The 14,219-nt window shown below is 37.0% G+C and overlaps 1 protein-coding gene across 6 annotated transcripts in view; it reads right to left on the bottom strand.

The window, feature by feature from the left end:
- ZRANB3 (zinc finger RANBP2-type containing 3) overlaps window positions 1-14,219 on the bottom strand; it is a 51,796-nt gene that overhangs the window by 1,911 nt on the left and 35,666 nt on the right. For 5 of the 6 annotated variants that reach the window (XM_054830753.1, XM_054830752.1, XM_054830750.1 and 2 more), the window contains exons 10-20: window positions 13,751-13,870; window positions 13,057-13,236; window positions 11,428-11,580; window positions 10,324-10,792; window positions 9,116-9,319; window positions 8,498-8,589; window positions 6,920-7,021; window positions 4,635-4,777; window positions 3,060-3,188; window positions 1,806-2,199; window positions 406-537 (exon numbers count right to left, since the gene is read on the bottom strand). In XM_054830753.1, coding sequence (XP_054686728.1) covers window positions 406-537; window positions 1,806-2,199; window positions 3,060-3,188; window positions 4,635-4,777; window positions 6,920-7,021; window positions 8,498-8,589; window positions 9,116-9,319; window positions 10,324-10,792; window positions 11,428-11,580; window positions 13,057-13,236; window positions 13,751-13,870 — 2,118 coding nt within the window. The remainder of the gene's footprint in view (window positions 1-405; window positions 538-1,805; window positions 2,200-3,059; window positions 3,189-4,634; window positions 4,778-6,919; window positions 7,022-8,497; window positions 8,590-9,115; window positions 9,320-10,323; window positions 10,793-11,427; window positions 11,581-13,056; window positions 13,237-13,750; window positions 13,871-14,219) is intronic. The other variant, XM_054830755.1, reaches the window with a different exon arrangement.

Here is a 14,219-nt window from a genome sequence, read left to right as displayed (position 1 = left end):
TTGGAGAGGCTGGGAGCCACGGGGTTGTTCAGCTGGAGACAGCAGGGCTGAGGAGGAACCTAATCCCAGTCTGCTGCTGCTGAAAGGAGGGGCAGGAGGTACAGGAGCCAGGCCCTCCCGTGGAGCACAAGGCAGCACTGCCACAGAGCCCTGCCTGGGGCATTCCCACGGGACACCGGGGAGGGATGTTTCTCCCTGAGGGCAGGCAGGCCCTGACCGGGGTGAGGCAGTGCAGGACTGCACAGCATGGTCCTCAGCAACCTGCTCTGAGCCTGGGGTCAGGCTCCGTTACCTCTAGGGCTCACTCTGCCCAAAATACTTCTGTGATGATCAACACTGCCCTGGTGCACATTCTATAACATTTCTGTGAAACAGGGTGAGGATTTCTGGCTATGCCATACTGACCTCTCTGTGGCAGACTGTACATAGAGTCTGAAGGTTTTCCAGGGAGCACTGTCCTCCTCCACTGTACACAGGCCTGATGTGGTCTGCCTGCCAGAACTGGCCTTCTGTTGGGTTCGTTATCATTTCATTCAACTGCAGTAAGCAAAGGACACGACACTGGAAGTGTTAGATAGACCTTCTCAACTACATGTAGGTTCTACCATAAGAACAAGAAAATAATTCAGGGAAGTAGCTATTCATAGTTTTCAATCAAGAGAAAGAAAGTAACCATTAGCATTTTTTTTTTGTTACTCCCACTGGACAAGCAAACCACTGTAACTTTAGTTGGCATATTTCCACCTCATCTGCAGCGTGCTGAAGCACATCGCAGTGGATCACAGAAAACCAGAATGAAAGGTTCAGTTTTCTGAACTGGTACAGTCAGTTATCTTCAATGTCATTTTATCATCATCAAACACTGATACTAAATATACACAATAAGAAGAGTGCAACAGCTATAGTCCCATCACTAATGACTCTAAGTAGGTGTTTGTCATTACAATTCTCACTGCCTCTATCAAAAACTGAAATAGGGAGCATTGAGAAAGCTTAGGTGATTGATAAAGCCCTGTGCCAGCTTTCAAAAAGGTAACTAACTTAAACAACACAGTTCTGCTCACTTGGAAGGTTGCAAGAAACCCCACTCCAACAAGAGTTCTCAGCTCAGTCTTTTGGACGTGCACCACCTTATTTTCAAAAGCTGGAAGCAACAAAGCTGATCTCATGCATAAGACCAGTGATGGTAAATGACTTTTTTTCTTCTGCAAGTTTAAATGGGTGTCTGCAGAATTTATTTGAACGGTTTTAGAACCCGTAACTTCTGAAGCAGAATTTCAACTTTGCAGCAGAAAATAAAATAGTTTCTGAATAGAAATACCCTTTATATAGGAATGTTCTCCCTCCCTGCTCTGTTGCCTTCAAGTCAGTGCAGAAGCAAATCACAACCATGGCAGAATGGTGGTAGTTTGTAATGCATTTTGAGGTGATTCTGAGAGGAGCTGTGACAACTAGCTTTTGTTAAGCTCCTACCAAACATTCTGCAAAGTAGGAATAACCTAGTGCTACCAGACCACCTCCATTCTTAAATTGTTTCATAACCATAAAATTTGTTAATAAAGTATATTTTGAGTAAATCACAGCCCTAAGAAATCCAAATTCTGATGCCTGTGCCTTTTGACAATGAAAATGTTCTAGAAGACGTTGGGGGGCTTTATGTTTAAGATTTTGTTTTTTCTTGTTCTGTTGTTGGTGCTAGGCTAACCTATCTTAAACCCCTAAGAAGAATGTTCTGGATTTCTCTTATCTATCTGCTACAGGAATACACAGATTAGCTGTTACGGCTTAAAAACCAGTATTATTACCTGCCCAAGTGGAAGGTGAGACATCCAGGAACTATCCAGAAGTTTCTTACGCTGACTCTTGGGTGCACCTCTGATGCTGAGATAAAGCTCCTGAGCATTTTGATTACAAAACTGGCAAACACCGTGTTCAATTTCAAACACTTTAGTCCTGAGGTAGCTCTGACTAGAACGAATTGAGAAGTCCTCCTGGCAGGCATGAGAGCAGAATCGAGTGTCCCAAGCACGGGCCTGGCTGCCTGGGTCAAGCTGAGCTGTTGGCTGTTGACAGCTGAGACAGAGTGGGTTCCCTTGGCTGTCCAAGGCTTGCAAATAGCCTTGGAATAAGGAGGAGCCTTCAGCTTCGGTCTGGTCTGAATGAAGAACTGATGGACCTTTTCCATTTTCTGAAAGCAACCTGTTTGCAGAGAACAAAGTGCAGCTCTTAATAAAGGAGGTGTTCAGCAACACAATTCAGTAGGTTTTCATGCACTGTATGTTTCCATTAGATATCTTTTATGCTCTGAAATACCAGTTTCAGTTCAAATAATAGCTTGCTCAAGTTGATACCTGCACAGTGCAATCATCTACTTGGTTTACGTTTCCATTTAAACAAAATTTGACAATATAACAGATTTTGCTTTTGCACACCTTACTACATTTACACATGTACACTGAATTTTTAGCTGAAATAATGCTGTATTTATAAAGAAATGGTGGCTTCTATCAGGCATGTACACACATAAATTTAAAATGTTTCAGCCCCCCCTTTAACAGAAGTCAAAGGAAACATCCTGGGTTCTCTACACAACTTTCACAGCTATGTATCAATTTCCTACTCTAAACAAGGCTTACCTACAGGCAGGATGCAATAGAATTATTTTAAAGGGCATTTTCTGTCCAGAATTTTCATGTTCCTTTCTCCCATTTTCTAAATTTTGAGGCTGAATAGAAGAAAATTTGGTGTCCCCAATTTGCTGTTGATCTCACAAGCAGGCCTACCTCACAAGCAGGCCTGAGCTAACGTTCTTTTTTCCTTAACCAAATCATGTAATTGTTTTCTTGTTTCATTTTAATCAGACTCAGTTAATTAGCAGCTCTATCAGCAGACAATAGATGTAATCTAAATAGTTATAAGGATAAAACATAGCTCATAAGAAACTTGCTGTAGTGCTAAACACTGCAGCAAAGTAAACACTCACAGCAAAATAATTTTGCTACCTTAAAAAAAATCTGGGGAGAAACAGCTTAATCACCTTATTGCATTAATAAACTTACTTTGTGGAATGACCCAGTTGTTCAATAGGAGCACTGTCCCCACTTTCTTTCGAGATGAGGCGAACGCTGCCCCCACTGCTGCTAGCTTTGCTAAGTGAGGCTGCTGCTACATCCTCCTTGGTCACGTACCTAAAATAATTCAAAACTCTGTTAAGATACTACAAAGGGAACAATGATGTCCCTCAAAGAATATTCACTCTTGGCTGCAGCAAAATTGGTAATGCATATTGTCTTAAAACATCCCTCGTTTCCTGGATAAGAAATGAATAGAGGTTGGGAAAATATACTTCATCATAATACTTCCATATTACATAAGAAATCTTTTTCTAAAACCAGATTCAGCTCTAACCAGCAAACAGATCGGTTGTTTTGTATACAGCAGTACAAAAATGAAAGGAATTTGATATTGCCTGACAGTGAAATCTGAAAGCCATTTTGTTTCAGTTAGGTGAGGTCTCACCAATACCCTAATACAGGAAGCTTCACAAGCTCTGGAGGACTCCTTGCTCCACTGGTTACGTTTAGACTCACTTCTTTATTTTAATGCGAAAATATACAAGACGCCACTGCTCTTAAATAAAACTTAAAATCCCTTCACTCTGATCATTCTTCCAAAAACCACTATTCAGACAAGTTCTCATAAGTACACCTGTCTGTACTACACATACACCAAACCCTATATGCTGCCTTAAAAGAGCGCTGTAGGTTACAGGAGATTTTCTAACATGGTTCACAGTTAGATCTTTCCTACATTTTATGGAAGGAAACAATCTGGCAGCAGGTTAAGAAACACTTACTACCTGCTGGTTCTCCTTATAGTACTGGAATTACAAACTCTACTTACTTACTTGAATTCTTACCTATAGCCAAAATAGAGTCACCCTGCAGAATTTAGCAGTAGGGACTGAGAGGAATAAAAAGGTTTTAGATAGTTTGCAGAGGCACCTTGGTGAATTAACCTGTATGCATGAGAAGTTTTGTGGAAAGCAATGACAACACTGAAGCTGCAAATGTCTGTCAGGGAAGAGAGCGTATCAGAAAAAGGAAAGAAAGTGGAAAAAGGTAAATTTAGATTTTAACAAGGATTAAACACTAGCCCTTTCAGTGACACCCAGAGAGGAAAACAATAGTTTTGAGAAATGTCTTCCACAGAGGACAGATATGCTTAAAGTAAAAAAAGAGTACCAGAAAGGGTTGGAGTAGGCTGTGAATTATGAATAAAGTGTTATATAATTGATGGCAACTAATGATTTATTTCTGCTTCTAGGTGGAAAAAACAACAAGATTCTTTGACCTTAGTTTTCTTTTTTCCTCAAAAATCTCTGGCAAGTTCCAGATGTTTAAACATGTAGTGCAGCGAAGCCAGAACAGCTGCTGAAGGCAGCACAGTGCTGGACAGGCAAACAGACACTTCCACTCCAACAGATTTACTGACACGCTCGGTTGCCTATGTTTGTCACTACGTGACAATCAATCATGGAACGACCAGTTTAGTCTCAGCATCATTCCACTGAAAGTTACATTCAATACATCAAACTTCCTGCAGCAATTAGTAAGAGAAAGAAAACCACATACCTTTTCGTGCTGCTGACCACTGACTGCTTTTTAGACAACTCCTCTGCAGCACGAATAGGACTACAAAATATCTGACCACTTTTTCTGACAATCTTCTGTTTCATTGCTGTTAGATGACTCCATTCTTTCACAAACCTCAGTATCTGGTAGAGAATGCTATTGTCAGCAGCATGACAGGCATTACACAGAACCATTTAATGACAGTGAAAGAGAGCTGTGAATTAATACATACAAAACTGGATGAAAACAGCTGGTATGATCAGAGATGGTCCCTTCAAGTAATTTTTCATTCAAGCTGCAACCCCCCACCCTCACCCGCTGAGACAGCTTTGGCGTTGACTACAATAACAGTTTTGCTACTATAGGTCTGTTGATCCAGAAGAAATAAGGCCAGAAACAGTCCTTAGTAATCTAAGATAGAGTGACAGGAGAAAGTTTTCTTGATAAAGCCTCAGGTAAACCTTTCTTGTGTAAACAGGACTTTGCTGATGGGAAAAACAGACATGCAAAAGAGTTCTCTTCTTACAGCAGCCATTCTCCCTGATACAGCAGGCCCCTCAGAAAAGGAAAGTTCACTCCCATTACTTGAATGGCATTTATAATTGGGTGTATGAACTACCTTTCTTCTTTCTTCTAACCTTCTAGTACATGCTTAACACTGGAGTAACAATCTGTAGTGTACAGCCCCTAATGTCAGTGTGAAAGGCTACAGGTGAACTGGAAGAGTTGGTAGTGAATCTAATTTTTTTTTAAATTTTTTGGGTGTGGTTTTTGTTTGTTTGTGTGGGGGTTTTTTGTTTGGTTTTTTGTTTGTGTGGGTTTGTTTTTTTTTTTTTCTTTACACAGAACCGTGAGGAAGTGAGGGGGAAAAAATGTTCCCACATAGAAATTTAGAATTTCTAACATGGCTGCTTGCTTTAGGATGCGCAGAGGGGAAAAATTATTTCATCCCATCCTCATTTCTACAATAGAAAATAAATGAGAGTAACAATATGACAACTGAACAAATGGTTTGGTGGTTTTTTTCCCATGCCACTCTCTTCCTCACTGACTTGCAACTACCTATAGCAGTCAGTAGCACGCTGTTTCTGAACATGGACTATAGGAAGAATAAATATATTGTGCAGTATGGACTTAATTGTGACTTCAGCTTTATCCGGGAACAAATTTCCATACTTGAAGATTAGGACATGGCAATGATTTTCTTTTTCTCCTTGGAGTATTTTCACTCCATTTTACATTAGCAAATGTAAAAGCATACAGATGAGTCTCGCTTTCTCAGAATTGGAGCAGCAAGAAAGAAGTCAATGAAATGGCAGGATATAATGGAAACAGAAACAAGAAGATATTTCCCTGATTCTTTTTAGGAGCATTTACTAATATGGATCTTCTAAGCCAAAGGAGAAGGCTGAGGGACAGGAAGTTCCATAAGGCAGTGCCACTCTTGGCCCACAAACAGAGGATTTCTTAACTTGTCTTTTCAGTTTAGCAAATAGCTTTGAAATCCTTTTGCAACATTTATGTTACCCACTCATTAGCTGCTTCACAGAACTGTTAGTTGAATCAATCAGGTATCTATCTGTCTTATGAATTTAAGTTCCAACCATGCTGGAGAACCTACCAAAAAGAATCAGTGTTGTTCCCACATGATAGAATCTGATTTTCCAAATAATATTTATCTTTTCATAGAGAAAAAAGTTAAGAGAACTATGTTAAGCAGATAATATTGCACCTGCAGTTTAAATTCTGTATTTTCTTACTTGAGTACTTGGGTATACAGTGTTAATGTTCTCCTCAAACACCATTATGAATGTGATCTTTATTACTGAATTTACTGAAGCTACATGTCTCAGTGGAGCTGTGCCCTACACCGCTTTGAACATTGTTAGGAGACCAAAGGAAGTGAGAGTGGAGGCCTGCTCAGAACTGCAGCTCTGATACAGTCTAGCACAGTCTTATTCATAATGTGCCCCATTTAATTCATAACCTTTAAAATGCTATTTTGTTGACTTATGAGTGTTAGTTACTAATCCTGTAAATGAGAAATTAAATGATGCCTGGTTGATTCCATCTAGCAAAATGTTAACAGGAGGCATGATAATTTGCCAAAGTAACAGGCTGCATAATTAATATTCACATGAACATTTATAAGATCTGCTTGCACTGATGAGACTGTGCCTAGATCCCAAGGCCCGGAAGTGTTCTGCATTTATTTTAAAAAAAAACTAAGTCAAAGCTCTCCATATTAAATATTATATTACTGTGCCAGTAGAATTTGGTCTTACTGATGAGCGATTTCGTTTATGCTGGAAAGTCTCTGGTAGATCCTCCCAGTTATCCAGCTGTATGTCCAATGGAATGAAATTATGATTCAGTGGTTCAAGATCCTAGACAAGCAAACAGTTTTGTTTACAGATGCAATGTAGCACAATCTAGAAAAAAAATTATCTGTTTCAAGTAAATTATCCTCCCTTCCTACTAAATTTAGCTCCTCAAGGTTAGATTTTTCCAGGAACAAACAATAAATCACAGATGTATGATAATACCGCAGGTTCAAGAAACATGAATCGTATTAACATATCTAAGAGTAAGCAGGGTGACAATTTTATCTTTGAATATATCTGAATATTTGCCTATGCCAATAGTTCAGACACACAAACTGCCTTAAATTAAGAAACTGAAATTATAATCCTCTTGACTGAATTTCCAATTGTAGACTCGAGAATGTCACTTCATTACAATTTAAAATCAGAATCTTAGACAGAGCATTGTTTATTATACTTAACTTTTTTTTTTAAATGTCTGAACAAGTTCTCCTCCACTTAATTTTTAAAGAACAAGTTCTCCCAGTGGGTACACGTGACCCAGGAACTTATTGATGATTCACAAACATTCGAAAGAAGGAATCAAAGCAGAATTCCCCAGTGTCTTATGGGTCAGCAGAAAGATTTTGTGCAGTATCTGGCACAATGAAACTCCAAGCCAAGCCAAAACCAACTCAGACTGATACACAGTTGCCCAAATACCATCCAAAATGCATCTTCGTCTTCGAATAAAATGTGTGAAACTAGGAAGCAGCGTCCATTAAGTATATCAAACAAGTTTTCAGATACAAGAGGACATTCTTTTTGTCTTTTTCCCAGCTGTGTCAGCCAAATAAAAATACATTATCTCAAAGACTTGCCCTCAGTTATTTGTGATGCTTTGCAGTTGCATCTGAATACGCTGACTTATTCAGTAGCTTTGAAGAAATCCTCTCAGTGAACTTTCTTATTCCTTAAAAGAAGGAATTAGAAAGTCCTGACTCCCCCTTGAAAAATGACCTGGAAAATAAGCAACTGCTAGTTTCTGTACTCCCATTACCATTGCAGATTAATGACAACGTGTTCTATTCAGGAAATTACTGACTTACACATAGCACCAACTTCTACCTTTCTGGAAATGTGGAGACAATATTTTATTTACTTACTTAGTCTGTCAGGATTCACTGTCATTTTCATTTTAATTTTGAATGTTCTATTAAAAATATTTTGTGATAAGACACTATAATAAAAAAAAGAATCTTAAACAACTATCACTTGGATTTCTAACAGATGGTCTGAGCATATATCTAATGTATTAGCCCCATTTTGTAAGCTAAGAGAAGCGTTAGAAGTTATATATCTAGGGAATTATTGCTTAATTCTACTGAGAAAAAGAACTAGAACAGTAAACTACCTAATTTTTGTACATTTCAGATAGTACAAAAATACTGGTCTTTTTATATAACATATAACAAATGAAAGTATACATACACATTTTATAGGACAACATTTTACTTTGCAATTTTAAAATGATAATAAACATGTGTATTTCAGGCTTACCTTTGTATAGAGGTGAATTCTATCAGTATTCCTGCTTGCACAAAACATAAGCCCATCATATATTGGAAAGGTGTCCAATTTATCTACATCTCCTATAAAGAGAAAAAACGTTGACATGAAAAAGTTTTTTTCTTCATTCATTTCATCCAGCCTACTCAGACATTAAAAATAATATTATATATATATCTAATTCCAGAACAACATAATAATATACACAGCACAACCAGGAAGCCATTAAGATATTTGTCTATTTTATTCTTCTGTTTCTCCTGAATTACCTATCATCTGTTTTGCCTGTGGCTGTCCTGAACACAAGTAAATGCCATCATAAGTTTTAATAAAACTATACAGGTTCACAGCTGCTAGTTTGACATAGCTCTTAAGTCAGCCAAAACCTCTGTATTGCTTCAGGAGTTATATGGAAAGGCTGGTTTTATCCATCATCAAAATTCAATAAACGTCCCAGGCTAAAATGAGAAAGTCATGTGCTAGTGTATGTACTTCTGTCTATCTTTCAAATGTGTAGGTTTTTAATTAAAAGTTATTTTTCATGCCAGAGGCATTTAATACAGTTTTGCAACAAGATGTAATCTTTCTTTTATAGGAGTCCCACTTTACCTTCTCCATGCTTTTTTTCACTTTCTTCATTTTCAATTTCAACACTTTCCTGTTCGCTGATTTCAACAGATTGCTGGGTCACCATTCCCCCAAAATCTTCTCTTCTATCTTCAGCATTGCAGTCTGCTCTCTCTTCATTTCTTCTGGAGTCCTTTGACACATCTTCCTCAGTTTGGCTCCTGGGAGCTTCACAATTTCTCTCAACTATAGACGAAGAAACAAGAAAAGCGATTACTTAAGCTACCCGTACAAACAGGTACCTAATCAATACACATCTGGAGACAAGACTATGTAATTGAAATACAAAGAAATTACATTTTATCCTCTAATGTTATTAAGGTGCAATCACTTAGGAAACTAGAGCTAACTTTAATATTAGGAGAATAAACACCTGGAACAAAGTTTTCCATTTATGCAATTTAATGCGCCCAGCTTAATCTCAAAACATATACAATAAGTAAGGCAGTCAGCGATTCTACATTATATACAGTTATTGCATACCATAACCACACAAAGTAGTTTTCCAGGCATTGATCTATACCTGTGAAATTCAGAAGTTGTCCTTACTTGAACAAGCACAGAGACTTAAATAAAAAAAACCCCAAACAACAAAAACACCCAAAGAAAAAGAACCTTACTCCTCCCTTTCCAACTGAAATGCCAAAAATATGGGGATAGATTTATAAATGTGTTTTATTAAGTTTCCAGATTTATTAAAAAAATTTAATAAGAGACATATACTCTGACCTGTTGGAGCAAGAAATGCCGTATTTTCCAGGTAATGTCTCATACAACAAATGCACAAAACCCAAATTAGTAAAACATCTATACCACATTGTTTAGTTTTCAGAGGCAGAAAATAAGTTTGCCATTTAATTGGATTAAAAATAACCATAAACCTCAAGGAAAACGAGAGCTACATTTGCTGCAAAGAAAACTGAGCATATATTCTTCCTCACAGAATTTATATCCTGTTAAAATTTATCTGAATTTTCCATTTGTTTCAAATTAGAATCATGTAAAGGATCCTTGGAGAAAGCAAAATTAAGAAGAATCACTTAACAGGTATCTGTTCATGTAAAGACACCATTCTTCATATTTTTCCTGGATTTGTGTATATTCATGTATTCAAAAATACTGTATTTTCTGAAACTAATCACAACTGAAATGAAAAATGCATATTTTTCTCTGCAGCACACGTTACTTACCACTACTGCTTTGAGGGCAATTGCACATTTCACAGTAAGGGAGCAATTCATTGTTACTGTAAGTGCAAACACTACAGCGCCAAACTTCATTTAAAGCTGTACTTTTGCTGGAAGTATTTAAGCCACAAGGAAGGACTTCATTATTTTTTTCTGAAAACAAAGAGGGCTTATTTCCAGTCAAAGATTTTTTCTTTTTCTTACTGGAGTTGACTGGAGAAGATCCACTTATGCTTCTTGCTCTTTTAGCTTCAGGTTCACAGGTACTTTCATGACAAATTGTATCCACATCACTTATTCTGGTGGAATCCAGGTTTTCACTGCTCTTCTCTGCATCCTCTTCTTTTCTGACTTCAGAAGATTTTGAATCCTTATGTAATGATTCATTATCAGAAAATATTTTGCGTTTCTTCTCATTGGAGGATTTGGGGGAAAAGAATGAACGTATGTCATGCTGTCTTTCCTTTTCAAACTAGGAAAAAAGGAAAGAAATATGTAAACCCCATTTACAATTGCTGCATCAGAAGCTGTTAAAATTATGATTTTTCTCCATTAATATTACTTGCTAATACGAGAAGTTATTTTTACTTTGGAGATGGATACAAAAGATAGCTTCTTTTAAGAACAAAGAACTGAAAAAGCAATTTAACATTTCTCTTCTGTTTTGTAAAAAGTATTTTCAATATTCTCATGAAAATTTCAAAATAGCACTATCAGAAAGCAAATACACAGAACAGGTTTCCTACGTGCCTTTTTTGATGATGCGTATTACAAAGAAAGGCTTTTAAACATAGTTTTTTAAAATAATAGCCAATTAAATTCAGTACAGTTAATAAAGAAATGACTTAGTCTTATCTGACTCCGAGGGTGGGTCAGTCACCTAAACATAACATAAGGACCCACTGGAAGCCTGTAGATTATATTTATACCCAGCAGAGCACTTTCCCCAACTTCAGCTAACATTTAAAATGGAATTTACATTACTTTTTTCTACTTATTTAGTGTTTCTCCATTAGTAAAGTCTGCGGTGCACAGAAAGCTTAAGTGAACAATGGTTATAATTTTTTAAAATTAAAGAAAACAGGAAAAGCATGTTTTGAGTCTTACATGCGTAAATAAAAGTTCATTTTTGGGATCTTCTAGACTTTCATGTGGGGTCCAGGTCTCAGCAAAACTCAAGAAATCCCATTTCTCCTTATCACCTTCTTCAGCCTGCATTTTCTCTTTCTTGCCATTCAAGGTGCTGCCTGTAACTTTGGCCTGCAGAAAGACAACTTGCATAAAGTTTCCAAGGAATTCACGTGTTGGAAGAGATTTATTTACCTATACTCACTCAATTTACTTCCCTTGCAAACTTAATTCAGCATTTGCAAATTAAGAAACTCTGTAGTAATTCAAAATAACTTAAGCGATTAAAATCACTCCTCTTCCAGCAGCCATTTCTGCAAGAATAACAGTAAGTAGTGTATTTAACACTCCACGACTTGTGAAAAGGTATATGCAAAATGGCAGTCTTTATTGAAGTTAAAAGAGACTATTTTGTACATGTCCTACAGTCTTTACATATTTTGCTTGGCACTTGGAGACAAACAAAGGCAGAATTAATTGAAAGAAGCAGCTTAGTGACAGAACTTGTAAGGTAAATTGTTGGTGAATTACTGAGACTCATCTGCACCATGTTTAAGGAGACTCTTAATGTACTGGACTGACTGAGATTTTTTTCAGGTACCTACAGGAATTAGAACACAGAATTTCATTCCCCAACTGAATGTCAAATACAGTTTGCAGTACTTAAATTCTTTAAGCTGTAATTGCTTTTCAGCAGAAGGAATATATTGGCAAGAAAAAAAATGGTTATCAGTTTCTCATTATAGTAACTGTATCGACACAAACAACTGAACTACTACAACACAGGGGTAGCCAAACACAGGAACAACTGTAAATTGGCATTTGCATCAGAAGAAAACCTGTGTAACCACAATCTCAAACAATTCTGATAACCAGAGTTTAAAAGGCAGTTCCTTCTATGTTGACACTTCTGGAAATGTCAGAAAACAAGAGCTGACAGAATACTAATACACCTCAATTATCAAAACAAGACACTAATGAACGGTATCAAAGTCTACAAAAAGGTCACAGAAGCAAAACAGCCAAATTATTTTTCTTAGTCCTATGAAGTCTCGAAGATCTTCCAAGTAAGGAAAGAAAGGATGGAATTACTCCTCCTAATAAGGACTGGATAATACTTGAGGAAAATGGCAACAGAAGATAAGATTACAGTAATGTTGGGTCTACTGAAGGAAGAGTTATTGGAGAATGCTTCTGCATCAGAAATGAAGTTTAGTTGAGGCACAGCACTCATACAGTTAAAAAAACCAACAAAACAAACCCAACAAACTCTATTGTGCAGAAAACCTTAAAATTGTAAACTGAACAATCAGAACAAAAAAAAGCTAGAAGGAAGATAAAACAATGATTCTGTAGATGTGAACCATCCCATTTATCTTGGCAAAAGTTACCTTATTTATATGTGGATCTTAAACAGAGAGCAAAAAGCTAGAAAAGACTAATTTGGAACAGACATGGACATTTTGATGATTAGCAATTCTAGGTCTATCAATTTGTCTTATAGTAGGATACTGCTCTAGATAAGCAAGAATGTTATTTGGCACATGCACTTAAGCGCTATCTTAACCATAGCGAGTTCTCGATTGCTCGGTTCTACTCCACACATACCTTGCGATTTAGCATTGCCCACATAAGAGTATCCATTGTTCCTTTTGCAATAAGGAAGTGAATGTTCACAGAACTGCACTGCCCAATTCGGTGTGCTCTGTCTTCTGCTTGCTTAATATGGCCTGGATCCCAATACAATTCAGCAAACACAACGTGAGTAGCAGCAGTGAAAGTTAAACCCTGAACAAAATAAGCAGATGCATTTTAGAAAAAAAGATTCCACACACAAACAACAGAACATCTGAAGTAAAACAAAGCTTAATGTTGTACAGAACATTTTTATATCGAAATAAGAGGGATCACCTGGACAGAAGATTGGCCTATAACACCAACTTCTTCCTTAGGCCTCAGACTGATATTAACAAGATTCAGAAAATACTTGAGTATTGTGTCAAGACTGCATACTATTTTCAGTATGGAAGTAACATTTATTTCTTATTAATCTGGTGCTTTTAGAAAAAATGACTTTTTACTTATTATTCAAGAATTAGATGCTGCTGCTTATCTTGATTTTACTCAAGTAATTTCAACAGAGGCTTAAAACAGTTAACATGATTAATGCAAAAAATCAATACACAAGTCTACAAAAGACATATTGCATCAACTGCCATCAGTAAATCACTGCAGTTAACAATGACTTTAGTATCTATATTCTTCAAGTTTCTGATTTCACATATTTTGTTTTTTGTCCTACCTGACCAGCTGCCTGAATACTCAAAATAGCAACTCGGGTATCAGGATCCTTCTGAAACTGATTAACAAGATGTATTCTTTCTGCGGAAGGAACACTTCCATCTATTCGTATGTAGCGAACCTATAACATATAATAGTGACAAAATGAAATTATCAGTGTCCATTTTTGGACCCAATCACCCTCTGTCCCCCAATAAAAAACATGAAAACATCTGTTCTATTCCTGTGATGGGGATAGGGATACATCAGTACTTTTTTGCCCTTTGATTTACAATTAAGCCTCTATCTAGAAAGGTGTAGACTTAGTATTCCTTGTTTACAAAAGGAGAAGACAGAACAAACATGAGATCTTAAAATGGAATACTCCTCAGAAGAATCTGTAATTTCCCTGACATGATTTATTAAAATTCCAAGCATTTGCAAAATCATAACAATATAAAATAGCAAAGTTAGCCACCATTCCCTAGCAA

The sequence above is a fragment of the Grus americana genome, chromosome 6 (assembly GCF_028858705.1).
Source record: "Grus americana isolate bGruAme1 chromosome 6, bGruAme1.mat, whole genome shotgun sequence".
Lineage (NCBI taxonomy): Eukaryota > Metazoa > Chordata > Aves > Gruiformes > Gruidae > Grus > Grus americana.
Note: the sequence above shows the minus strand (reverse complement) of the source record. Positions and strands in the feature narration are given on the sequence as shown.